A 27,651-nucleotide genomic window follows, 5' to 3' on the forward strand; every position below is an offset into this window, starting at 1 on the left:
CCCATCCCAGGGCTGGAACAGCGTCACCCGTGTCCTGATGACCCAAAGAGCCTGGCAGGGACTGACACACCACTAGTAGAGTGTTTCCTACCTTTATTTAGCCACCACGTCTCTCAGACTTTAGGTTGTTAAGTCTTTTTCATAGATTATTTTATTTTTATGAAGAGAGGATGTTAAAATAATTTGTAACCAACTGATCTGTTGATGCTGTTCAAATATCCTGCAGAGTAAGTCCCTTCCTCTAACCATTCATCGCTGGTGCATTGATTTCATACATCCCAGTGAAAGGGTGGCTAATGGACATCCTAAATAAACTTGCTGCATCACATGGAAAGTCCCCACTAATGGCCCTTAATGGAGAAGCTGTTAAATAAATATGGTCTTAGTTAAAAGGAATAGAGTGGTTTGATGGTATGTTTTCTAAATTGCCTTTGAAAATCAAACTTTTTTTTTTTTAATTCCTGCTAGAAAGAATGAGATTAGTTAAACTGCACTAATGAAATTACCTGATGCCATGGTTTCACCAAGCCCTGAGTGCTTCCTGGATTGCTTCAAGTACTCTCAGCTCCATTGACTCAACCAGAAATAATTTCAGTGTGGACTGCTGGCTCCTGGCACCTTGCAGGGAGGGCCCTGATGTTTGGGGGAAAGGCTGGTGCTGCCTCATGTGATAAAAGCTCTCTATGACAATGAGGCAATTACCAAAACACTTCAACTATCACTGGAAACCAGTGTTTCCTTCCTTTTCAGAGAGGACCCAGCCATAAAGTGCAGTCGTTGAGCCTCAGTGGGGTTGCAGTGAGGCAGAGACACACAGGGGAGCTGGAGCTGAGCAGGTCCATCCATCCCACAGAGCTCTGGAATCACACCTGCATCCCATGGCACTGACAGCTGAGGGGCCAGCCCTGAGCTGCCCAAAGATTCAGCTCAGGGTTTAAAAGCATCATGGTTTGTGTACAATGCATTATTTAGTTGTTTTAATCAAGGAGGGAGTAGCCTTTAGGCGAATTTTAATTTCATGCTTAGGAAAAAAGTTATTTTTTAGTTTAATCAGAGTAGAGAAAAACGAGTTGTGCTTGTCTGGGTTTGGCTTTGCAATGGTGTGAGGCCCTTTAGCACAAGGTTGTTTTTGAAGTGATTGATGTCTGATAGGTTCAGTTCTTCATTTCCAAGTCATAGAATCACAGAATATTTAAGGCTGGAAAAGACCTCCAAGATCACCGAGTCCAGCCTGTGACCAATCAAAAAGACCTTCTCGCTCTCTGCAACTCCCTGACAGAAGAGGGGAGCCAGGTGAAGGTTGGGCTCTGCTCCCAGGGAACAAGGGACAGGACAAGAAGAAACAGCCTCAAGCTGTGCCAGAGATGGTTCAGGTTGGACATCAGGAGGAATTTCCTCCTGGAAAAGGTGGTCAGGCATTGGAAGGGGCTGCCCAGGGAGGTGGTAGAGTCCCCATCCCTGGAGGTGTCCAAGGAAGGACTGAACGTGGCACTCAGTGCTCTGGGCTGGGTGACAAGGTGGGGATTGGGCACAGGGTGGACTCGATGGTCTGGGAGGGCTTTTCCAACCCAAATGATCCTGTGATTCTGAGTATTTACCAAATAAAAATCCCAGCTCTTTACTGTAGTTATTTTCAGGTTCAGGGTGACTGTTACTCGTGGATCCAACAGCTTTGGACCAGTCCCATGCGGGAGGGCTGAGCATCTTTCAGCACTGTGGACAGCACAGGAAAGGGAATAATGTGTTTCTCCAAAATGTGTGTTCAGGCTGTTCTGGGCTCGTGTTGTGTGTTTGCACATATGGCTCGTGCTGTTTGTGTCTGTACAGTCTGAGCGTGAGGCTCCCCGGAGACGTTCAGCTAACCCAGTTGAGCTGTCCCTGGCTCAGAACGTTCAGCAATGGTGCTGCAAGAGATGAAATTCCCTTGCAGATGGTAACGAGGACGTGTGGAACGGCCTCCTTTCGAGAGAATTTCTAATTTTAGTAAACCAGTTTTAAATTTCAATTTGTGCATTTTAAACCAGCCTAAAATACTACGTGGATGTATTTAATTACATTTGTATGCTCAGGAGCACTCCCTGAGTTAGTGTGTGCACAGCCAGGGGAGGCAGCTTTCAGTCAAGAGGGTTCCCTGTGATCAGTTGACCTCGAAGTTTGCTTGATGGGAACCAAAATTCAATGTGGTGGAAAGCATTTAAATTTTAATTAGCTGTAGATTGGTCAGGAAGGAGAAGTTCTGCACAGCCATGGCCACTGCAACCTCCTTCCTCCTGGTTCCTTTACCAGGGTACTGAGAAATCAGAAAAACTGAGTGTATTAGATTTATTAGAGGCTGAGTAGTGGTTATTTTCAATTTAGATAAACTTTAGCTGATGATGACTACAAAAAGCTTTAACAACTTTCTCCATTACCTCTGTAAGACCACTGTTCATTGAGATCTTCACGGGTTCCTCATGGCAGTGCCATCTCACAGCCAAAGAGAAGATGGAGGTTTTCTGCACCATTCTGAACCTCTGTGTTCTCAGACAGAGACCCTGAGCTCCCTGTCAGACAGTGGTAAATTAGTGAAGATGTCTGATTTAAAGGGTGGGATCAGATGAAAGGGTAGGAAGCTGACTTTTTAAATATTAATTTTATCAGTGATTGATTTAGTCTTTATCTTCTCCTTTTGATTCCCTCCTGTGGTGAGAAATCCCCATATTTGGTATTATAAAGGTGGCTCAACACTCACCTACACTGCAGGTGCACACAGCATTCAAGGGGAGTCATTCATTCTGCCAGCTGGGCATTTTTTAGTCATTTGTGATTTGACCCTCGTTTCCAACAGTATTTTTTCCGACTAAAACCTGGACTGGAGGATTTTGCTGTATATTAAAAGCCAGACAACATTTCTCCTACACTTAACAAGGTCAATGAACCTCCTAGTTCTGAGTCATTCCTTTGGTGTCTCACAGGCCAGAGTTTAAAAAACATTTTTCTCTGTGATCCTCCTCTCTTCTGAGCTGTAGCTGTGGTGCTGTGCCACAACACACCTGACACAGGGCTTGGACTGGGGCCTCTGGAAGAGCTTGGAAGCTGCTGGCACTGGATGTGGGGTTTCTGCCTCCAGAGGGTCTGGGACACCCCACACTTCATTCATGGCAGTGACCAGTGGCACTGGATGGTTCCACTGGGGGTTGGACCAAGATGAGCTTTCGGGTCCCTCTAAACCCAAGCCAAGATTCTGAGTGAATCTGGCTGCTGCTGGGTGACAGGTCCCACCAGGAGGCAGTGGGGTTTATCTCTAGGGAGGGAAGGTGGACGAGCAGGGCGTGTGTCCCCTGTGCCCCCTGTGCCTGAACGCCCTCTCTCAGGGGTGTCACCCCCAAGAGCCACCCATCTCCTCTCACCTGGGCACCTCATCACCCAGCCACCAGTCCCATCTGGAGACCAGGCTGGGGACAGGTCTCCTCATGTGTCCTAGCTACCAGCTCTGACACTGGGAATCATGTCTGTCATGGAGTAGCTCCAGCTGGACAGGGATTCCCCTCTGCATGTGCCCCCTGCCCAGTGGGACTGGCTTTGATCCCAGGCACTGGGAGCTTCAAAGGCCATTTCTGACAGCGTCTGTCAGTTTGCAAAGGCCCCAGGAACATTGCAGGGAGAAATTCCCCAAGCAGGAACTGCACATTGGGTTTGAATCAGGATGGAAATGATATGTTTGAAAGAGTCACGGCCTAAAGCCATCGGAGGGTCGGGCTGCGCCGGGTGTGCACTGGGGAGCACGAGGAGGAAACAGCAGATTTCACCTTGCAGGGGCTGTATTTGTGTAATTGGCATCAGCTGTGCTCACGGCTGGGTATGAATTAGCATAGAGCATAAATATTCATCCCAGCCTCTGGAATAAAGTGGGAATATCCGCGGCGCAGGGTGTCTCGCAGGTGGTTGGATGCTTCTGCATGCTGACGCCCCTTCCCAAGCCCTTCCCAAGCACCCAAGCCATCAGGCAGGGGTGGGAGCAGAGAGAGGAGCCCCAGAGTGTCCCCAGTCCAGCACCAGCGCAGAATGAGGCCGGGCTGGGCACCCACCCTGGGCAACCGACACCAATTCCAGTGAGTTCCGAGGGGTCTCTTGTCTGTACATGTCCTTAATTTTATTAATGACTGGATGCCGTTTTCCAGGAAAATGCTTCCTTCCATTTGTGCTGTTTCTGCAACATTTGTGTTTAGTAACGGGCTGCAAACACCAAACTGTTGTGAATGTTTCACATATGGGAATTTAATGATATGAAGGAAAATGGGAATGCTGATGTTTCCTTGTGGTTTGTGATTTTGTTTAGGGTTTGCTTTTTTTTTTCCTGGACAACAAACCATTAGTGAAATGCTGTGAAATGTTTTGTGTTTTCTCCAGTTTCTTTGTTCCTCCCGATTTCATGTGTTGCCTTTGTTGTAACATGTCTTTGTTTTCATATAAATAGGGATCAACTAGCCAGTATTCTGCTTATTTCGGCAAATAATCATTTGATGATGTGTTCCCTTGTCATCTGTACATCTGTTTAGATTTCTCCCTGATTAGGCATTTAGCAGAAGGACCTCAGGTGCTCAGGAGACATCTCTTTGTTTCATTCAAAGTTAGCAGGCACTGCCTTCATGGACATTGTTGAAAGTCTGTGATACCCAAAATACATTTCATCAGCTCCACTTGACTCTCCTGATACCTGTGTGACCTGCCAGCACCTGCTTTTCTCTTGGCTGGGCCATACTGGTATCCAAAAAGTCCTTGGAGTGACTGTTGATCCCCAATGTAATTTTTTTCCAAGTTTACAGACAAAGCAGAGATAAAAGTATTAACACAATTCTCACAAGGCAAAATGTGCTTATTTCAAGCAGACCAGGTTTAAAAAGGGATCATTTAAATTAAATGTCTAAAGTCTCAAAAACTGATGCTAAAAATCTTGTATTTATGGTGTCTGAAACCAGCTCACAGACACCTGAGGGGATGGATGTGATTTCTTTCTTTCCAAAGAATCAGTGTCTGTACCACATGTAGTGTGTGAGCATAATTAATGCTTTACATCCATGTTTAATGTATATGTCTGTGATCCAGCTGGGAAGAGCCACAGATCCTGCTGCAGTGGGTGCAGCAGCACAGGCACCCAAGGCAATTTGGGCTGGGATTAGGGATTTTCCATAATTAGGCAGGGCCCAACCACCCTTCACAAGGGTTGTATCCTGGCTGATCCCATGGGATGTGCACAGCCCCTCAGCACAGGCAAACAGGGAAAAAGAGAATTAGAGGTCACTGGACATTTGTCATTTAAGCACTTAATGATTTTGCATGTTTATTATGTATAAGCAAAACCTCTCATAAGAAGGGAATGATTAAATTGCTCACATGAGAGACCTTCGGGGAAAAAAATTTAAAAATTACATTTCTTCTATATTTTGCAAATAAAAGGATATTCACATTTTAGTATTTTTCTTTTAAAATTATGAATTCAAAATTTCCAAAGGTGATGCCCAAGAAAAATGCTGCAAAATCATTAAAATGTTCGAGTGAGCTAATCAAACTGTCATGTGAATGTTAAGTTTTAATTTTTTTTTAAGATATCCTGAAATGGTGATAAGAGCATGGGGTATTTCTGAATCACTTTAATGACAAAATTCCTGCCGAAAAAGAGATTTCCCTCTGGGTTGTCCCAGCAGAAGGGCGATGTTCCTGAAGTGATTGAGCCTGATGTTCACTGTCCAGTGTCCATGTTCTGGCTCCCGGGAGCGGTGCTGTGTTTCCGTGGGCAGGGGTTCTCCGGGATGCTGTTGTCGAGCCGCTGCTCCTGTGTGATTGTGTTCTGTTCTCCTTGTAGATGGAGGAGATTAAGTTTAAGGACAGAGCAGTCTTCGTGCTGGAGAGAGAGTTAGGGGTGCGAGCCGGGCATGCTCAGAGACTGCAGCTCCAAAAGGAGGCTTTAGATGAACAACTCTCCCAGCTCAAAGAGTCTGACCGGCATCTGAGCAGCCCCAAGCGGGAACTTCCTTATGCAAGTGGTGCAGGAGACGCTTCAGATCATTCGGGAAGCCCCGTAAGCACTTTCACGTGGTTTCACCTAAACAGAGACCAAAGGGCACCAAGTGACAGAATCTTGATGAGTGCTCCCTGGAGCAAGAGCTTTCCCATGGCCGTGCTGGGGAGCCTGAGGCACCCGCTCCGTGCTCCTGCTTTATCCAAACCATTGATTTCAAATCAGACCCTGTCATGGGAGAGCCTTTGCTTTCTGTCGCTTTGTTTCCTGGTCGGTTTGGTTTGGTTTGGTTGTGTCAGCAGGGGGAAATTTCTCTGTTCTTTCTCTCCTTCTCCTCACTGTACCATGCTCAGCCACCCGCCTTAGTCTGACAGTTTGACACGATTCTGCCAACAAATGATGCAAATGCATTTCTCACCAAGTGATGTATGTGTGCAGCTCTGGAACTGCGAGCACGGGGCTCGGGGGGCAGATGGACGAGGCCAGTTATAGAGGGAATGGGGGTGGTGAGAGCATGGAAACCCCACAGCCCCCGGGACACCTGCCAAGTGCTCTCGCTGTCAGTGGGCCACAAAGTGAATCAAAGACTTCCTAACCTTCTCCTTCCTATTTATTTTCTGCAATATCCAAAACATTCAATTTTAGTCACCCTTCCACAATGCCTTTTTCAATGTAACTCTGGCCCCCTTCTGCTTTGGCCTTCCTTTGCTCAGACAAACCCCTCAAGTAACTGACCTCGTACCTCTGACGTGTGCAGGTCGTCCTCATTGCTGATCCTCATCAAGATTTCTTTTGCAAGAACCTTGATTTTCTCAGTACAAGTGTAAAATTTATACATGAGCAAACCTATCTATTTCATTCTTTGGCCCAAGCCTCTCCTGCACCTGTTGAATGAGGAACCCTAGACCTCCCAAAAAGTGCCACCGGCACTGTGGGCGCTAATTTGCCTCTTTGAGTTATATTCAACTTCTGCCAAAGACCAGAACAAGTCCTAGAGAAGGGGAAAGGTCCGTCACATTTGTCAACAGCTGTAACTTCTCTGAATGAGAACACATCTATCTATATCTCTATTCCTCTCTGATTTGATTTAAGCATTTTCACTCAAGTAAAGTGACAAGTGACCCTTTAGGACCCCATAAAGGTCACAGCTTTGTGGAAGAAGAGCTTTTGCAATGGCACAATTTCATGAATTTTCCCCATTTGTACTTCAGTAATTTTAATATCGTTTTCTTATGGCCAAGACCTCAGTGAGCAATGTGTCTGAAGCTCTCAGTTCAACAGTGGCATCATTGGAACATGGCCTTCAGTTGGATATTTTCTGTTTCCAAGTTTACCATTTGTGACTTTGCATATGCATATACATATACATACTTCTGCATTTGCATTCTTTGTTACATTTCCACTCCTGACTTTCCGTTGGTCTCATCCTGCAGCTTTCCATGGTCACTTGGGTTCCATGGGTTACACTCTGCCCGATAATGTTTTGAAATGTTTGGATTTGGGATAAGAAAAAGTTTGAGCTTTGAAAACGTGCTCTGGCGTGTACACTTATGAACAGTTATTTGCAGTTGATCTTTGTTTTAGGAACAGCAGTTGGATGAAAAGGATGCCCGGCGCTTCCAACTGAAAATCGCGGAGCTGAGCGGCATCATCAGGAAGCTGGAGGACAGGAACGCCCTGCTGTCGGAGGAGAGGAACGAGCTGGTGAGGGCAGCAGGGATGGGGACTGGGGGATGTGCTGCCGGGGCCATGCCTTGTCCCAGAAATACCGGGATATTTCTCCTGTGCTGTTTGAAAATCCTGGCTGCGCCTCTTTAGCTCTCTGTTCGGTGCTGTGCCATGTCACACTCCTCTTGGCTTGTATGACAATGAAGTTTTGAGGTGGCATTAGCTGGAATTATTTTTATTTCCTTTTAAAAATCAATGCATGCCCCATATGGAACCTTTGTTTCACAGATTGAATATCTCATGAAGGAGGAATGATCTCTTCCCATAGGAAAGCACCAAGAGTTTTTAATCAATTATGCTTTTCACAAGGAGGAAATACTGCTAGTGGGATTGTTAAAGAAAATTATTAATATATTCACTGAAAAAGCTCCAGAGGTGTTAACTCTCTCTTTATCTTTCAGTTAAAACGTCTCAGAGAAGCGGAAAGTCAGTATAAGCCCATTCTGGACAAGAACAAACGCCTTAGTAGGAAGAATGAGGAGTTGTCACATGCCTTACGTCGAATGGAAAATAAATTGAAATTCGTGACACAAGAAAATATCGCGATGGTGAGAGTCTGTGTGCTCCTGGGAGAACAGGGGGGCTGGAACTGATGAGGCTGAGGGGGTCAGGCATCATCCCAAACCTACTGGTTCCATAGGAAACTGTCCCCACTCCAGCACTTGCTGAGATGTGCTGTACTGTGGAGTGGTTTGTGCCTTGGACATGTTTGGTTTTACATGAACGTGTAAAATGTAAAAAAACAACGTAGGATGTACTTTAGCCTCAAAGACAAATAGCTCTGAAGGAAAGGAATGGTGTGAGCTTTGCACATGTTGATTGGGTGACTGCTCCCTTGGGGGCTGCTCAGCCTCCACATGGGCACAGATCTCCCCATTTCATGCCCCATCCCTGGAAGTGTTTCAGGCCAGGTTGGACAGGGCTTAGAGCAACCTGATCTAGTGGAAGGTGTCCTGTCTGTGGCAGGGGGTAGGACTGGACTGTCTTTAAAGTCCCTTCCAATGCAAATCAGTCAGGGATTCTATGATTCAGCTTTGACTTTCCTGCCAGAATCACCTAGTAATGCCTGGGAAATCTGCACTTGTGACTCTGCCCTTTTTTCCAATCAGAGGAGCAGGACCAGCCAGCACATTTGCAACCTGGGTGTGAGACTCAACAAAAGGAGAGCAGGAGAGCTGCCGGAACAACCATTACAGACATGCACCACTCACTGTACAGGGAAGGGTTAGACAAGTCCTTTGGCAAAGCCTCCTGATCATTTCCTCATCTGCCCTGTGGTTTTTGGTTTTAGAGGCAAAGAACTGGAGCAATAAGGAGACCAAGCTCCTTAAATGACCTTGACCACAGCCAGGAAGAAAGAGAAGTTGATTTCCTGAGACTACAAGTTGTTGAGCAGCAAAACATCATTGATGAACTCTCCAAGGTAAGATGGAACAATGCTGCTCTCACAGGAGAGTGACCAAGGGCAGGGCAGAGGAAGCCTAAGCAAGGGGTGCTCAGGGTCCTGGGAGCCCACAGGCACAGCAGTGGAACCTGGCAGGCATTTCTGTGCTTAGTGGTAATAAAAGTAATTGATCTGTGGTGTGATGTTTGGAAAAACCCTTTCCATCTGCATTGCACTGGCAGGACAGAACCATGTCTGGTGGCCAGATCCAGCACCTGTGAGGGAAAGTGTCTGAGCTCCTTCAGCTGGAGACATCACTGGGGCTAAAGATTCCTGTGTACAGAGGGTGGTCTGCAATGCTGGGTTAGAGGGTTTGCTTCTTTGTTAATACATTCTCAGTCTCTGGAAACAGAAAGCACCAAAATACTAATACTCCTCCAGAAAATAATTTTCTTTCCTTTCTTTTTAAGCCTGTCCACTTACTGACATTATTTCATTCTTTTTTATCAGACCCTGGAGACTGCTGGCTATGTGAAGAGTGTCATGGTAAGAATGGCATTAACTTCCTCCCCATGTTTGTACACTTTAAATTGCTGTCTGTGGAAAGGAGGCAGAGTATAACAATATTTGTTCTCCCTCCTATTTCTGTTCAGCAGTGAGCTGGCACACTGTTTTCTCAATGTAGATGTTGTATCAGCAGTTGTTCACCAGAGAAAAACACAGTGATAGTGGAGAGAAAAGCTTTAATCCCACCACCTGCCTCAGTGGCCAAGAGCCATGTCCAGGACAGCTCTGCCACATGGAAATTGCATTTTTTAACTCAGGTTACCCCTGGCTTTGTGTCACCCACACTGGCCTGTGCTCAGTCCCTGCCCTTGCCCGAGTCATCCCTGTTATGACCAGCAGGGACTTTGTGGAGTTAAGCACTAATAGGTATTGATGGGATGTCCTGTTCCCCATTGCCAAGCAATGAGTGTTCGATTGTCCTCTGCCACTGCTGCTGACAGCGGGATTTGCCATCGGGCTCATGGCAGTGGCACATTGTCAGTGTCCCACAATGTCATCACATCCTTCTACCAGCTGGTTAAAATGAAAGATCTAAGGGTTTTCCCTTTAGAACTTCCCCTCTACAATTCTGGGCTTTGCCTGGATTTGCAGTCTAGAACAGAGACTTTTTTCTCAGTGCTGTAAAAAGTCGACCTGACTCCACAAAGAGGAAGGAGTTCTTCCCAGTGAGGGTGGTGAGGCCCTGGCACAGGTTGCCCAGAGAAGCTGTGGCTGCCCCATCCCTGGAAGTGTCCAAGGCCAGGTTGGACAGGACTTGGAGCAACCTGGTCTAGTGGAAGGTGTCCCTGCCATGGCAGGGAGTGGAAGAAGGTGATATTTAGGGTCCCTTCCAACCCAAACCAGTCTGGGATTTGATGATTCCATGATTTCCTCTGATTGGAAAAAAATGCTGGCAGCAGTAAGTGCTCAAACCTTTTCCCAGGGTCACTAGGAACCTGCAGAGACGGAGCTGACTCTGAAAGTGCTGAGTTCAAACAGCCCCTGAATTTTGTGCAGTGGGGCTACTGTGTGTGTGCACCTTCCAGAGGCACCAACAGCCACCAGAGCCAAGAGCAGGACCAGTCTCTGCTTCTCTTTCTTGGCAGAGAGAGCAGAACCTGGGCGTGGGCTGGAGTGCTACAGCCACCCACGGAGCAGCCCAAGGTCTCACTGCATTGTGTTGCTTATAATCAGCTTTATTTTAGTTAGATTTTCATAAAGAGCAATAGCTACTTGTATATGCAAACCTGAAAGATGTTGGAGTAAACTAACCCATGCCTGGTGACAGTGTCCAGCAGTGACATTCCTGTTTCTTGCTTGCCCAATGGCTCCCAGCACTGATGTGGTTAATTTGAATAGCAGCTCTCTGCAAACAGCTAACACATGTCTCTGGTTCTTGCAGGAACGTGATAAGTTGTTAAGGTTCAGGAAGCAAAGGAAAAAAATGACAAGAATTCCTAAGGTAAAAAGAAAAAGCTTGTACAGTGACATGCTGATGGGCAGTGCTGGTTCTGGGGTGCTCCAGGTACCTCAGGGCCACATGGAGGAATGTTCTCCTGAAGGGTATGCAAATGGGTCCTAAGCCTAAATTTGGGTGACGTAGTTCAAGGACATTCACAGACCATTTTGGGATATTTTGGAAAAATCTGGGAGGGGCAGGGGACCCCTTTGCATTGCACATTCTGAGCCTTTCCATGCCCTAGACTTACCCTGTGGGACTTTGGTGGGATGTGGTTGTTTTAGGAGGAGACAGATTTTATGAATTAACACATCTCAAAATGATCTTCTAATGACACTGCCTGAAAACATGTGTATGTTTTAAATAATTCATGGTGATGTTTAGTAACATGCAAAAATTGCCCGTTATGAGAAGCCGTGGTTGGAGCTCAGGGAAAAGGGAATGTTAGTTAATGAGAACTTGGCAGGGTGTTAATGTAAATATTAACACTGTAATGGCACAGAAAGGTTTAATGTCAGAGACTATGAGCACTCTGTGATCTACAGATGAAAAATTAGGGTGGGGCTGGAGCTAATTAATCTATAAATAACTAATTGAGGTCGATGGGAGATAACTCCTGTCATCCTGCACATGGCAGGCAGGCCTTCCAGAGAGGGCCACATTCTGTCTCTCTCTGAAAGCTGGGTGGGATTTTGACCAGGGGCCTGGAGTGCCAGGACACAGGGAATGACTTCCCACTGCCAAAGAGCAGGGTTAGATGGGAGATTGGGAAGGAATTTTTGGCTGTGGGAGTGGTGAGGCTCTGACACAGGTTGCCCAGAGAAGCTGTGGCTGCCCCATCCCTGGAAGTGTCCCAGGCCAGGTTGGATGGGGCTTGGAGCAACCTGGGCTAGTGGAAGGTGTCCCTGCCCATGGCAGGTGGTTGGAACTAAATGATCTTTAAGATCCCTTCCAACCCAAACCAGTCTGGGATTCTGTGATTCTCCTTCAAAAGTTACCCACTGCAAATTAAGACAAAAAGCCGAAATCTAGATATGTTTTTGTAAATTATCAATTAAAAATATTTTTTGATCTGTGAAATGTTGTCTTTAGCTTTCAAGTGTTTCTGGTAAATCTTCCTTTACCACCACTCCCTTCATTCTTTTAAACAAAAAGCAGCTTTGAATGGAAAAGTGGATTTCTTCAAACCATAAACACACTGCTGTAGTGATTAAATTCACATTTTCAAATAGAATACTTGTTGAAGATCTTAAGTTTTCATGTGACAGTTGTGGTGATGACAGGGGGGACATCGTGGTGATGATGATGGATTAAAAGGCATTTCAGTGCACAGGTCCCACCTTATGCTGAGGTGAACACTTGGTGAAAAGGGTGCTTGGCCTTAGAGAAACTGGGAGGAAAATACATTTAGAAAGGCAAGGGCTGTGAGGTCACACACTGTGATACCTAATGGCAAATATGGCAGTTCAGTGTTTTAAATCATTTTAGCTGTTGTCACTGGCATGGGGTGAAAAGACTTCTGTGTATTCATGTGTAAAGAGCTGCACCAATTCCCAAAGAGCAGCAGAGTGAGAATTCCCAACAGCCTGGCACTGAGGTTTCTCCCAGGTGCCAATGTTCAGATCCCACAGAGGCACAGTTAATCCAGGTGTCCAGGGCCAGTACTGTCCCCAGCTCAGGGGCTTGCAGGGCCCATGGCTTGGCCACATTCCCTGACCTCTGTCTCTGCCAGAAGCCAGTTGTGGAGACATTTTACGGCTACGATGACGAAGCTTCCCTGGAGTCAGATGGTTCCTCCATCTCCTACCAAACTGACCGGACAGACCAGACCCCCTGCACTCCTGAGGATGACTTAGAAGAGGTACTCATCAAAAATCCATGTTACTTTGGTTTGCAAACTCACTGCTAGTTTTTAATGGAATTCCTGGTCTGTTCTATCATTCCTCTCTCACCTCAGACCAAAAAATTAACCATTTATATTAAATTTGATACTGTGCTTGTTGGTTGGTATCTCTGGAACTCAGGTCTTCAGTAATTTCACAGCTTGTAGCCAAGCTGGAAATGATATCTCATAAGGATATTAAATTTACAGCAGGTTTATATGTCAGAGGTCTAAAAAGGCTGAAAAGTCAGACAATCCTCGGGAGGTCTGTTCACTCTGAGCTTGGCTGCAGATTTGGGCACGTGTAGTTTGGGTCAGATCCTTCTGTTTGCCATTCTGACCTCGGCCCAGAGCAATGAGGTTTGTGTTTGGGGAAGGAGCAGGAAGCATTCCCCTAAAGCTCCATCGTCCAGGGAAAGGCTGGTTCCTCACTGGATTATGGAGGTTGGGCTGTTCTGGAGCTCTCAGTGCAGAGTACACAAAGGTAATACAAATCAAAGAGATTATTATTCCTGGTATTTTACAAGGCTTCCATACAAATGTATTCCTCAGTGTGTGTCAGATCACTGGACCATTACATGGTTCTGGGTTTAACAAGAATCTTGTAACAGGCAGAAAATTGCCACTGATGAGGTGCAGCCTTTCCATGGTGCACTGGCTGCAGGTTCTCTGCTGCCCGTTCACCTGTGCCATGGGCTGTAATTAGATCTGTCAGAGGCAACCTGGACAATCCCTGTCTCCATCATAAGAGATCTGTGATGGTTACCAGGTGTGTGCTGCACTGCAGGAATCTGAATGCATTTGTGGATGCATGAGCCTGTTTGGTTTTCCTTCCTTCATGTTTTCCCCTGTTCAGCTGGTGGGGAGTTGGTGCCTGCACCCAGCAGTGTAATTTCATTTCATTTTGAGTGAAATATTCTGGCCAGCCTGACATGAAAGCATTTCATGCTGGATATTGTAAGGAGGGTGAAGAAGATGAAGGGCTCCTTTCATGTTGCTGTCACCACTCCTACAAGTATTAGCTCTGGATTCGTGTTTTAATAATTGAGTGAGGCTGTCAGGCTTGGCTTCCTCCTCAGATTGGAAACCTTTTGTTGTTTCAAGAAAGTTGTGTTTTCACCTTTAATGTGATGGTTTTCCCTGTTACAGTAAGAAAGGGTGATGCATCATTAGTGTGTTACATGGATGGCAAGTTTTTATCTTTTTAAGGCAGGGGATTATCTTTTTATTTCTGTATTTCATTTTCTGGAAGTGTTTAGGGGGAGAAGAGAAGTAGTCTGAGGGCACATAAACAAAATCCTTAGTGCTGTGCTTCCCAAATTGCATTTCAAAAGTGATCATTTTGGCACTTTTTAGAGAAAACATGCCTAATCCACTCTGTGTTTTGGTTGCAGGGCATGGCCAAGGAGGAGACAGAGCTGCGGTTCCGGCAGCTAACCATGGAATACCAGGCCCTGCAACGAGCCTATGCCCTGCTGCAGGAGCAGGTCGGAGGGACCCTGGATGCAGAACGAGAAGTTAAGGTCTACATGGCTTATATTACATGAACATAAAGAGTTGGAATTGTAAGGGTGGGGGAGAGGTCCAATTGTACCTGCTCAGGTTGTTCTCAATCACACCTGCAGCAGCCAGGCTGGGAGTCAGCCAGGGAGGCTTGGCTGGGGGTCTCTGGAGTCTCTGACTCCAACCAGCCTCCCAAGGAAGGGTTTGCTGAGGATCCACCATTGCTGCAGCTGAGTCTTTTCATCTCTGATAAGTTTAAGGGAAATCCAGAGAGAAATTTTTACGGGAAATCCTTGAAATTAAGCTCTTTTTCTATAAAGAACTAGGACAGATAGCCTTAAATGTATAATGCGTGGTGTTTAATTCCTTCTGGGATCTGAGAGATTACATGATGCCTCATGAAATGTTTAGAAGGCTTATAGCTGAGATTTTTTTCTCTTAATTAAATTGCAAAATGCCCTGTGCTGCTCTGCCTGCCCATGTGCTTATGCAGCCCCTGAGGCTCCTGACAGCTGGGCTAAAGTATTGCATTTGTTATGAGTTTGTTGTATGTTCCAAAGAGTTAGAAAGGAGTTCTTGGCTGTGAGGGTGGTGAGACCCTGGCACAGGTTGCCCAGAGAAGCTGTGGCTGCCCCATCCCTGGAAATGTGCAAGGCCAGGTTGGATGGTGCTTGAAGTAACCTGGGCTAGTGGAAGGTGTCCCTGCACATGGCAAGGGGTTCAAACTGAACAGCTGATGTTTAACAGGAGAAAGGCACCTGCAGAGCCCTAATTTGATCCTACATCTGTTGTGTGAAGGTGTTATCCAGGAACACTTACAGTAGATCAAGGTGAAAAGCACGAAAACTGACATTCCCAGACATATTCCCAGAACTGATGTCTGGGATGCTCTGACGTGTTAGGGATTGCACTTGGAATGAAAATCATAGTGAACCAGGATATGCCCAACTGGAAAAGTGACTTGATTTTAATTTTTCCATAGTGAGCAAAAAGAGAGATTAGTGTAGGTCATGCAAACAAGATCATTTTCAGTGTCAATGACAGGATAAAGAGCAGAGAAACGGTTTGAGGACAGAAAGTGTTCTATAAAACTATTTAATGAATAAGGCAGCTGATAATAACTGCATTTATTCTCCAAATGTGTAGGAAGGTGTTGTCTGTATACATAAGCAGGAAGATACAAGTATAGTAAACAATGACACACAGTACAGGAAGACCCTAAACAGATACTAAACAGGTAAGGTAGTAAATCATAGATAAGGCAGTAAATCATAGATAAGGTGGTAACGGCACAACAGTCAATGGAATTTGCCGTTCTCCAATGTTATATATGTGGGGTCTGCCCTGAGCTTTTTAACTTTCCCCAAATTTAAGGGAACCAGGTGTGCCCAGAACTGTGGCATACTAATTTTCATTTGTTTTCGTAGAGAAATGGCTTTTTACACTCATTGTTCCAGAGCAGGGGGGTTGCTGGCTGCAGCCTGCCGTGACCAACCATGAGGAGCCACCTCTGCTTCACTGTTTTGTTAATCTGGACTTAAATCTCAAAATCATTATCCCACCTCACAGACTTTATTTGATTCCTGGCTGATGCTGTGTGCTCAAGTTCATTCTGCCAAAGAACTTTAAAAATCACTTGTTGAAAATATTTGGTGTTTTGAGTATTTTCTGTACCTGCGTTAGCTTTGGTCTTTTGGAGAAATTTGTATTATTTATTGATTCGTTGTTTTTTTTCTTTCTCCGTCGTATCCCACAGACACGTGAGCAGCTCCAAGCAGAAATCCACCGGTCCCAGGCTCAGATAGAAGACCTGGAGAAGGCCCTGGCTGAGCAGGGACAGGTAACACCACAAATGACTCCAGCCCTTGCCCTGCCTCCCTGCTGGGGAACCAGAAATGTTCCCAGGTTGCTTCCAGCTTTTGTAGTACTTTTCCAGACAAAACCCAACCAACCAACCAACCAAAACAAAAAGAAAAAATAAACAGAAAATTGTTTTGAGAACTTCAAAATAATATTAAATCATTTCATAGTTGACTTTCCAGTTTAACCTCCTATTGTTGTTGCCCTTGCTGATAAACAGTGTTCTGTCCCTCAGACTAAGAGATTAATTTCCAAATAAGGTTTATTTTGCCTGATCTTCAGAAATATGTCATTTGTATTTAGCAAACTAGAAATTTAATAGTAGACACATAGCTGGAAATATCCCCTTTAATGCAAATTTTTGATCTGAAGAAGTTTTTTAATCACTGGAATGTTTCCATTCTATTTGCATACTACAGACTCCGTTAAAATAAGATGGCCAAGTTTAGCCTAAGAAGTTATTTTAGGAAACAATGAAAATACAGTTTTCCATGCAGTGTTGCTCTGTCCTTCTATATGTGAGATTTAGTGAAATACTTGCTGCTGTGTTGGTGCTAAACATTGCCAGCTTCACCTTCTGTGTTGGTCCTTTCCTTCCCAAGGACATGAAGTGGATTGAGGAGAAGCAAGCACTCTACAGAAGAAATCAGGAACTTGTAGAAAAGGTGTTCAATGCTTCTATTTGTATTATTCCGATAATATTTGTAGCTGAAGGGATGCAGAAAGGGCAGTATTTTAATCTGTGTTGCACAGCTCTGTAGCAATAATTTATGTGTAATACAAGATCCATATAAACCTCTGGGGAGAAGTGGGTTTCCAACATTCCCTGTTGGCCCACACGTGTCTGGTGCGAGGCCATGTGAGGACGGTGGCTCTAGGGGAGAGCCCTGTGTCCCCCCATGACTGGGGTCACGTGTCCCTGCTCATGATGATCCTGGGGTGGGCTGGGACCCCCAGTGCTCCCACTGCCCCCAGGGGGGTGGGCTGAGCCCCCAGTGTCCCCAGCCCTGTCCCAGCAGGGTCAGTGCACAGTGGATCAGGAGTGACTCTGCTAACAGTGCTAAGGACGAGTTGCTTTGTCTCTTTTGCAGATCAAACAGATGGAAGCCGAGGAAGCTCGTCTGAAACATGATGTCCAGGACGTGAAGGACCAAAATGAGCTTCTGGAGTTCAGGATCTTGGAGCTGGAAGTGAGCACGTGTGGCAGCCACGGTCCTGCCCTGGGCTTTGTGAGCCGGGGCCGGAGGCACTGGTGGTTTGGGAACAGGGGTGTCTGGAGAGGGACACACTGCACTGAGCGAGGCCACAGGCCTTGGTACAAAGTGCTAATAAAAGGGGAAAACCCCAAGCAACCAGGAATCAACACTGATATTCACCATAGATTGTTCTGGCAGTGTTACTGCTTAAGTAGTTTTAAGATCCAGAAAATTGGCCCATGCTGTAAATGTGCATTTTACTGTTCTCCTTCTGTACTGAAAAGGCAAATAGGTAAAACCAGAATGGATCATCCCTGGGAAAGAAAAATAGAAAGGAATTTTTTTCATTGCCAAAAATGATCACAGTGTTTCACCTCTTGCTAAATTTGCACAGGAGGAATCAAGTAGCCACTGCAGTTACTCCCCTGAGCCTTCTGTTTTCTGTATCCCTACCTGTACAGACAGAACCCGAGAGCTCTTGGAAACTGGTTCTGAAATTCTCCAAGGAGACATTAACAAAGCAGCCACTTACAAACAAAATTTCAATGCAATCTGTATTGTGTATTTATTATGGTATAGTTTTGTTGAAATCTATTGTTGCCCAGAGAAGCTGTGGCTGCCCCATCCCTGAAAGTGTTCAAGGCCAAGCTGGATGGGGCTTGAAGCAACTTAGTATAGTGGAAGGTGTCCCTGCCCATGGCACAGGGTGGGATGAGATGGTGTTTAAGGTCCCTTCCAACCGAAACACTTCCATGACTCCGTGATGTGACTGACACACCAGAGGGGGTAACCAAGGAATTACTGTCCTTTCAGGAGAGGGAGAGACGGTCCCCTGCCATCAACTTCCTGCACGGCCCGTTCACAGAGGGGAAGAGCCCCCTCCAGGTGTACTGCGAGGCAGAAGGTGTAACAGTAAGGGATTCTCCTTTCCTATCCTCCTCTCCCTAAACAAAATCAGACACACTGTGCTGACTCCTGGTTCTCCATTTCTCTCTTGTCAGGACATAGTAGTAGCAGAGCTGATGAAAAAATTGGACATTTTAGGGGATAACGCCGTAAGTGTATGTTCCTTTAATAAATTGTGCATGCTTTGGGGAATACTTGTCCTCGTGTCAAGCGAGCAAGGCCACCTGGGCTTGGTGCTGCACAGCCTGTCCTGCTCTGTTTGGGCTGCGAGCGAAGCATTTTCTGGCTTTTTAAGGTTTTGTTACCAGCCTGCTGAAGTGCCACACAGGGGCTCAACGTCACCATTTTGTTCTTAATATTTCTGTCATTTGGAAAATAACGTTGGTGTTTGGTGTTTTCTGGCCACTGGTCACATGGTTTCTTGATTTGCTTGCTCTGCGTTTGCTTTGCTTTTGCATTTCAGCAGCTGCGTGTTTTAATTTTGTTTAATGACCTATAAACCCCTGATAGTAACCAGGATATTAAACAAAAGGTAAGCAAATAATAAGAAATTTGCAAGTGTTTTCCTTCAGCAAGTGGCAGTGACTAATCACACAAATGGTTGTGTGCATGGGAGATCCATGTGTCTTTCTGTATCTTCTCCTGCGCTCTCCTCTCTCAGCAGAGCACCTGGGGCTGTGAGGGGCTGAGGAAAGCAGAGCCCTCTCCAGCCCAGGGTCTTAGAGAGCCCTCATCCACTCTGGGGTCCTCCTGGGGGACCCCACCACCTTCACTGGGGCTGCAGAAAGATCTCCACCATTCTCACAGCTCTGCACCCGGGCTGCACCCCAGCTCTCCCTGTGCCTCTGGACAGGTTGGATAACAGGGAAACACCATTCCCAGGGCTGCAGGGCAGCCTGGAAGTAACAAAACTATAAGTACCTGAGGGTGGTGAGGCCCTGGCACAGGTTGCCCAGAGAAGCTGTGGCTGCCCCATCCCTGGAAGTGTCCAAGGCAACCTGGGCTAGTGGAAAATGTCCCTGCCCATGACAGGGGAGTTGGAATGAGATGGGTTTTAGGGTCCTTTCCAACCCAAACCAGTCTGGGATTCTACAGGTCTATCCCTGCTGGACAGCACTGTCACTGTCCCCAGGCTGTGCCTTGAATTGCAGCTCATCACAGTCACCCTGATCACCACCTTCCCCCGGCCCCGTGGGCTGATGCTGCTCTGGGTCCAGACACAAGCAAGGCCCAGCCGAGGGGATTCCCTTCTCCTGCTGTATCTGTGTCAGACTGAAGTTTGGGATGAAATGCAAACCCCAGTTTCACTACTTTGATTTTATTAAAAAGCAAAAGAAGATGGATGGAATAGCCAACATCTCAACAAATGCTTCCCAAAATCATGGCTTGGCTGGCAAAGTGAGGATTGTGCATGGGATGGACACTGTGTCTCTTCTCTCAGTGGCACTTCGTGCTGAGCTTGATCTTGTCCTGTGTAGCTGTGTGTTTACTCCCTTTTGGGTAAAAATAGATCCAGTGTCACCTTTTTTATTTGGTAAATATGAGAATTTTAGGATAATTAACTCTATGTATGATAAGGATTCGGTATGAGTACTGACAATGGCTTTTACAACAATGTTGCATTACAATACTAATTTTCTCTGCCTTGGTTTATTATTCCTTGAACATATTTAATTTCAGATTTATTTAATGCAGCAGTGGCCTAAGTAGTGGGTTAATAACAAGACACTGGGATTTGTTGTAATTGTATTTTGTTTTGATGCAGAACCTGACCAACGAAGAGCAAGTAGTCATCATACAAGCAAGGACTGTCCTCACATTGGCTGAAAAGGTAACAACCAGTGCATCACTCCTCAGTACACATGTGCCTCTCAGAATACACACTGGTGATGTAGATGATGGTTCCATCACAAAACACCACAATGCTTTATGTGGAATTACACTAGTTTTTGTCAAAGTAAAGGTAACATTATGGCAATGCAGACAGACACTGCTTAATTTAAAATAGTACTGAACTAACAAAGCAGTGTCAGAAGGTAATGGTCAGGCTTTGAAATACGCCATTTTTTCATCACCAATATATAGAAAAGAAAAATATAATTGTATAGTTAATTTTGCTTTTATTTGAGTACTTTCTGTGCGCTGACACACCCTGAGTCCCAGGGAAGCTGGGCTCACAGGCTGTGCCCTGCTCAGGCTTGGCTCTGCTCTCTGTCTGTGCAGTGGCTCCAGCAGATTGAGGTGACGGAGTCGGCGCTGCAGCAGAAAATGCTGGACCTGGAAAACGAGAAGGTACCGGGGAAGGAGCAACAGGGGAGGGGCTGGAGGACCCCTGGTGGGGTGTGGTGGTCACTGACAGCCCCTTCCTTGGTCCCCAGGAGCTGTTCAGCAAGCAAAAGGGCTACCTGGACGATGAGCTGGACTTCAGGAAGCAGTCCCTGGACCAGGCTCACAAGGTGAGGGACATCAGTCTTGACTGAGTTATTACACCTCAATTAACTCACCTGGTGTGATGTGTGTGGTCTGTTCCCTGTGGACTCCCTGTGGAGTATGACAGGCTGAGTGTTAGCCTGATCCTCTACACCCTGAGCTGACAATGAGTTCCTCGTGAACAGAATTCCCTGGATTTGGGCGGCACTTGCAGGTTTAGGAAATACAAGTTTTAATTCACCAGAGGTTTTAGTAAAGGACTGGTAATGAAATTATGTTTTCAGTAACTTTTCTTTCCCAAATAGATATTTTAGCCTAGACATTTCCTTGGATCTTGGATTACAGCCTCTGTAACCAAAGCAGCTGGAGGGATTCTGGGATTCTATAAGTTTGAAATGAAACTACTCTTAGGTCAGGCTCATCATTAGCTGATCCTAAGGTGTTTTCACCCATCCCTTCAGTCATCAGCTGTTTCGTTTCCTTCAGTGAGGGAAAGGTTTAATATATATTCACAAAAGACATGAATACATAAATTTTCATCTCTATTTCATTTTTGCAGTTCTGTGTAAACCTTGAGCACAGTTACACTTTCTGAGGAGCAATGAGTATTTAGGGCTGGTTTTGGATCCTGTTATCTGTTTGTATCTCAAACCATTTGGGGGAGCTTTTACTCCATACACTCTCTGTCCTGTGAGGGTGACTTTTATGACTGATTTTGCCAGACGCTGAGCTGCATCTGAAACCAATGCACAGTGGAAACCCTGGGAACCAAACAAGCACCCCTTACCTGCGGTCTCAGCCTTAACATCTTACAGGGGAAGTTCCCTGCCCATGGCAGGGGGTGGAACAAAATGTTCTTTAACATCTCTCCCAAACCAAACCAGTCTGGGATTTTGTGATTCCATGATCTCTTGCAGCACTGAGCTGCCCTGAGAAGCAGTTTGGTGCAGCCAAAGGGTGAATCTGTAGGACCCATCCTCACACTTAAACCCTGACAGCAGAGATCTGCTGGGTCTTGGGTGAGTTCTGAATAGAGCCAGAAATCTGTGTGGAAACTCACAACAGCAGCAGAGTGGAAAAAGCATATGGCATAACTTGAAACTCCTGGGAATGTCATGGAGTATGCAGGAGAGCTCAGACATGGAGGCATTGCTGTGAATTCAGGTGTCCCTCAGCACCCCTGCAGCTCACAGCCATGAGATGGATCTCCCAATCCACGATCCCAAATTTACCAAAGGGCCCAACAACAGTTCAGCTCCTCAGCTCTGCTGCTCATGGGGAAAGAGTGAGTGCAATGACTCTGTGCAGCCCATGCAGAGGGGGCAGAGGGTTATTTAATTTTCCTGTATTTTTTGAAGGCATCACACACATATCCCAGGCACAGCACTGGGCTTTGCTCCCAGGCACAAATGCAGCCTGAAAGCAACAGAAAGCTTTGTTCTGCCCCACAATTCGAGTGGCAAAAGCTCTTCTGCTTTATAAAATTTGCTTCACTTCCATGTTTCTTTTGTGCCCCTGGAGATGGGGAGCTGCTAATCACCATCCCTCCTGAACGGGAGCCAACAAGATTACCAGCCGGAACCGCTAATCTGTCTGCACGGTTCTCACTCCAGTGGCTGCTGGAGGGGATTCTGCTCCGGGAAGCACTTGGCTCACACTGCTGCTGCTCTGGAGACAGGGAATGTGCCCAGGCCCAGCAGTTTGGGGCCAAGCACAAACCCATGTCCCAAGTAACAGTGTTTTGTTAGGACAAGGTTAGTGAGGGTGTTGGGGTTGTTTTATAATGGGAAAGCAGAATCTTCTGCTGAGATCTGATGTGATCTTCCCCACGGAGGTGGGTTATCATCAGTGCTGTAACTTCTGCCAGGGTGTCACTGTCCCTGTGAGTGTGTTCTGCTGTCCTGGCTCTGCTAAGCCATAGTGAGGAAACACCACCAGCAGCCTTGGGTGGAGAAACATGATTTTGAATTGAGCTGAATTATCACAACAGACCCTGGGGGGCTTTAAAAGCTGTGTCCCCAGTCTGGCACTTGAGGGCATGGGTTAGTGGTGGCCTTGACAGCGCTGAGGGAATGGTTGGACTTGATGGACCTTGAGGACTTTTCCAGCCACAAAAATTCTGTGATTCTATTGCAGTGGGGTTCTTCTGAGACCAGGGAAAGCTTTGCAAGACACCACCAGCTCTGGAGAGGGTGTGCAGAGGTGCCATCAGTTGCTGTCCTTTGTCTTGCTCTGTATCAAACTTGCTGAAAAAGATTGCAGCTTGCTTTTGGTTTGTCTGAGGGAATAGCATTTGTCTTGGATTCCAAAGCAGAAGACATTGTCTGGCAAGGCCACCTGCCCTAGGAGGGTGCCAGGCTCAGTGACCCTGGGAAACACTGCCAGCCCATTTCCCACGCACTTCTCCATCTCAGTGAATCTGGAGGGCTCATCTGCCTGCGTGAGGTGCCCCTTCTGACACAGTGAAGGCTCTGCAGCCTGAGACTGCAGAAGCAGAGCCCAGCTACCAGACAGGTTCATTTCCTTGAGCATGGAGCCTCTCAGAGCTGAGAGCTCTGCCAGAGGAAGGGCTGGGAACGCCTTCCCACAAAGCATTTCAGCTGGTTGGTACAAAATCTGCACACACACAGCAGGGAGTTGTTCCTTCCTGGCGGGAGCATGGACTGGTCCTGCCGTGTCCTCTGCTGCTGTGAACTGGAGAGATGGGAAAGGGGAACTGAGGGACTGAAAACTACATGTAAAAAGTATCTGTAACTCACAAAATGAGTCTTCTTTGAATGTCCCTTCTCCCTTTTTCCTTCTCCCTATTCCCTTCTCCCTTTCCCCTTTCCTTTCTTTTTTTTTCCTTTTCGCTTCTCTCCCCATGGCCATCTCCCATCCCCAGGAAGGATAAGCTGACTCCCCCACATGTATGAGGGACAGACTGCACTGGGCCCAGAGCTGTTACAGTTCCAGTGCTCCTCAGAACCCCATGGGATAAAGGCAGCCTGAAGTATTTTCCCTTTGGATTGAGTTTTACACGCTGTCCTGTGTGGGAGGCTCAGCACAGAAACCCCTCCAATGCTCCCACTGCCTTACCTGGATGTTCAGTTCCTCACAAACTCCTCACCCCACCAGGGACAAGGTCGAGCTGACAGCCTTATATTGTTTTTGATTAGCAAATTCTGGAATTAGAAGCCATGCTCTATGATGCCCTGCAGCAAGAAGCTGGAGCCAAAATTTCCGAACTTCTTTCAGAAGAGGAGAAGGAGAAGCTGAAGAGCGCCGTGGAGCAATGGAAGCGGCAGGTGATGAGTGAGCTCCGGGAGAGGGACGCCCAAATCCTGCGGGAAAGGATGGAGCTCATCCAACACGCACAGCAGGTGGGCACAGGGGCAGGACATGGTGGGATCCAGGGTGGGATGGTCCCTGTGAGCACCAGCCTCTGCTCCTAGAGCTGTCCCACCACTGGCTGGTCCTGGGGCAGATGTTGGTTGGCCTTGGATAACCCTGCACACGGGGCATCTTGGTTTTCCTGACCTCGTCATTCACAGAGGACTCACCTGCAGCTTAATACCCAATGTATTTTTGGTAGAAGCACAGCACATCCAATTTATATCCCCCAAACTAATGCATCTTCTGGGTACATCTGTTATTTGGTTGGTTAATAAATATTTTTTTATTTGAAATCTGACAGAGAATTAAAGAGCTAGAAGAAAGAATTGAAGGCCAAAAAAGACAAATAAAAGAGTTAGAGGAAAAGGTAAGGTCATGCAGCTGGGACAGCTGCTGTGTGTGCACATGACCATTATTCATTTCACCTGGGCTAAGGAAATGTCCTTAGAGAGCTCGTGTGTGCAGTGCAGAGAGAAAGTGGGAGAGCTCCAGGAAACCAGTTTGCACTTGGATCAGTCCCTCTGGGAAGGACAGGTTGACTGCTTAAATTGAGTCGTTCCTTCTGCTGTCCTTCAGTGAAGTCCATAACACAGGACTTGGCAGAGATGAGGGTCCATCCACCCTGGGATGGGAGAGAGCGAGGGTTGAGGTCAGCAGGTGCTCTGGGGAAGGAGCCAGGATCTTTGCTCCCTCTCTCCCATCTCCAGCATCTTCCCGTGCAGCTGCATGGACCAGCCTTTCCCAGCAGGAATGAGGGGCCTCGCTCTTGTCCCCTCACCTGCAGCCACAGCCGTCACTGCCACCGCAGTTCCTGTCATTGGCCTTTCTCCAGTCAGAACTGATGTATTTGACCCCAAAATTGCCCTCAGCTGAACACACCCATTTCCAGTGACATGGCCATGGCACAGCTTGGTCAGGGCCAACAGGGCTGAGCTGGACTTGCACCTGAGACTGAACCCAAACCTCATCAGGGTTGGGTTTGGGGGGTTTTGAGGTGTCAGAAGAATTCAGATGATGTTTTCCCTGAGCCTGTGGCTGTGACTGGGCTGGGTTGGATTCAGGAGGCAGGGGATGACTGTCACCAGTCCAAGGGACAAAGGGGCTCTGGTGAGCTGAGTCGAGCCCCGAGCCCTTGGATCCAACTTCACACTCCATATTTCCTCTCACCTGGGAGTTTTGTTGCACTCTGTCTGTAACCACAGCTTTATCTCAGCTAAACACACTGTAAACTCTTAATCTCTTTCTTCTCTTCCATTTTTTCCTCTCTTCCCTCCCCTTTTCAGTTTTTATTTTTGTTTTTATTTTTCTCTTTAGCTTTCATTCTTTGGTCATAGCCCTTCAGGCCACATGCACAAGGTAAGCCCTCGGGTCACCTCTGGTCTCTCCTCTTTTTCTCATAAAGCATCAGAGCCCTTCCCTTGCTGTATTGGCAGGATTGGAGGGTCTCCTGGGCACCCCAGAGAACCTAAAAATGGAAATCTCCAAAGCCTTTAAAAACCATGAAATCTGGGCACCAGCAGAAAAAATCTTGTCAAATAGAATTTCCTTCTTTAGAGGGAAGGACAAGGAAAAGGAAAAATTCAGCAGGCTTAAAAGGGAAACAGGGAAAACAGCCATTCTATGCTTATTCGTGACTTCATCAGAGGTTGCTCCAGCTGATCCTTGCTGGAAATCCATGGAAGCCTCAGCCCCTCTCCCTTCATGGATGGGGTCTGACCTGCTTGCAGCCAGGGAGCTTGTCCTACCTCCAGGACAGCAACCAGAGGGGTTTGGGGAGAACATGGCATTTATAAGGGTGTGTTCCTCCAAGCATCGTGCCACAGGGCCCTGGGTACTCTCTGAATCCCCCTTTTCCCAATGTAAATAGGGGATAAATTGCCCAATTTCTGTTTGTGCTGCCAGAAATTACCATGGCATAGATGGCATTGAGGAAAACACTCCCCAAGCAAATGGAATATAACACAAATCCTTTTTTAACAGTTGCACAATTCAAGAGATAATTATAAATAGAACCTTACAGAAGTTTTGTGTGTGTTGTTTTTGCCCAGATGGGCTTTTCTTTGATCCATGTTTTTATATCTTGTTTCAGCCTACTGAGAGAGCTACAGCTGCTCCTGCTGTTATTCCCAGGAAGACAGCCCTGCTTCCTGAGACCGAAACAGAGACATTGCCCTTTCCACCCCCCCAGATCTCTCTCATACTTTGCTACTGGCAATGGAAGGTGCAATCCTTGTGACCCTTTCAGACTGGGGCTGGACCAGGGGGTGTGGAGATCCCTGCACAGGCCACATCCACACCACTGAAATCCCTGATGGAGTGTTTGGAAAAGGCAGAACTAAGCTGACAACGAAAGCCAAAAACTCTCTTCCTCCCTCTCCTACAGCCACAGGCTCCTTCCCCAAGTCCTGGCTCTGCTGCTTGAACTAACCTCCAGTGGAATCCTGGCTCTGCTGCTGGACACAGCTCTTGGCTCTGTCAGGAGCAACAGAACTAATTCAGATACACTGAATTATTTTGGTTCCCTGCTAAGCAGGTGGCAAATTGCTTCTGTGTAGAAGTGCCCGTGTCCTGTTTGTATGTCACACGTTTATATTTGTTATCCATAGTTCTTTAAAAATCTCTTTTGAAAGAAGACTTTAGGAAGAGTTCCAGAGGAGTAGCTCGTGACAAGATGAATAGAAGTGAAAATGAAGTGGTTTGTTCCAAGGTATTTCTTTGTAACACAGGGTTTGTCCCGTGGTTTGTTGAATATCCCAAGAGCCCAGTTTTAGGGAAAATCATGAAGCTACATTCAGGAAATCAAGCTGTAATTTTTTTTTTGAGTTTTCAGAAAACCATGATGAGCAAAATGACACAATAATTTATAATTTGCTGTCCCTGAGTGATAATAAAAGGCTAAACACTGTCCCAGCAAAAAGTTCAACCTGGGAAAGAGTGAACTAAAACAATTATCCCTGATCCACATGTGCTGGTCTGGGGGAGGCAGCAAGAGGGAGCAGAAGATGTTGTCAACTGGAAGATGATGTCAGCTGGAAAACGTCCTCACCTTGGGGAAAGGGAGCACAAATCCCACAGATCCCAAGCCCAGGAGGCTGGTGCAGGAACCAGAAGGGAAAAGGAATCCTCTAGAAAAACAGCTGAAGAGAGGAAATCCAGAAGAAATTCCAGACTGTCATAGACCACATGGGATCTGCAGCTGAGCACAGAAACCCAGGGCTGTGGGGCAAGGCCAGGAACAAGGTCCTGTTCACAGCCATGGCAAAGGTCCCATCCCTGGGAGCACAGGGCAGGAAGGAGACAGAGCTCCGGGCAGGTAAGACGGGCTGGAACCCCCTTATTCTGGGTTTCTGTGAGCTCTGGAACTCCCTCACCTGCTAGTCTCTC

At 46.6% G+C, this 27,651-nt stretch overlaps 1 protein-coding gene across 18 annotated transcripts in view; it reads left to right on the forward strand.

Moving 5' to 3' along the window:
- The window catches only part of JAKMIP3 (Janus kinase and microtubule interacting protein 3), a 69,111-nt gene that overhangs the window by 29,387 nt on the left and 12,073 nt on the right, over positions 1-27,651 (forward strand). For 3 of the 18 annotated variants that reach the window (XM_017809204.1, XM_017809206.1, XM_017809205.1), the window contains 20 exons: positions 5,843-6,058; positions 7,583-7,702; positions 8,128-8,274; positions 9,018-9,149; positions 9,621-9,656; positions 11,059-11,118; positions 12,848-12,976; positions 14,392-14,520; positions 16,257-16,340; positions 16,963-17,025; positions 17,452-17,550; positions 18,370-18,468; positions 18,558-18,617; positions 20,228-20,293; positions 20,686-20,754; positions 20,841-20,918; positions 24,051-24,254; positions 24,569-24,634; positions 25,582-25,623; positions 26,357-27,580. In XM_017809204.1, coding sequence (XP_017664693.1) covers positions 5,843-6,058; positions 7,583-7,702; positions 8,128-8,274; positions 9,018-9,149; positions 9,621-9,656; positions 11,059-11,118; positions 12,848-12,976; positions 14,392-14,520; positions 16,257-16,340; positions 16,963-17,025; positions 17,452-17,550; positions 18,370-18,468; positions 18,558-18,617; positions 20,228-20,293; positions 20,686-20,754; positions 20,841-20,918; positions 24,051-24,254; positions 24,569-24,634; positions 25,582-25,623; positions 26,357-26,503 — 2,046 coding nt within the window. In that variant the 3' untranslated portion in view covers positions 26,504-27,580. Of the gene's footprint in view, positions 1-5,842; positions 6,059-7,582; positions 7,703-8,127; positions 8,275-9,017; positions 9,150-9,620; positions 9,657-11,058; positions 11,119-12,847; positions 12,977-14,391; positions 14,521-16,256; positions 16,341-16,962; positions 17,026-17,451; positions 17,551-18,369; positions 18,469-18,557; positions 18,618-20,227; positions 20,294-20,685; positions 20,755-20,840; positions 20,919-24,050; positions 24,255-24,568; positions 24,635-25,550; positions 25,624-26,356; positions 27,581-27,651 lie in introns of those variants that run through there. The other 15 variants (XM_017809211.1, XM_017809208.1, XM_017809212.1 and 12 more) reach the window with 15 other exon arrangements.

Source organism: Lepidothrix coronata, unplaced genomic scaffold, assembly GCF_001604755.1.
Source record: "Lepidothrix coronata isolate B3197 unplaced genomic scaffold, Lepidothrix_coronata-1.0 Scaffold25, whole genome shotgun sequence".
In the NCBI taxonomy this organism is placed as follows: domain Eukaryota; kingdom Metazoa; phylum Chordata; class Aves; order Passeriformes; family Pipridae; genus Lepidothrix; species Lepidothrix coronata.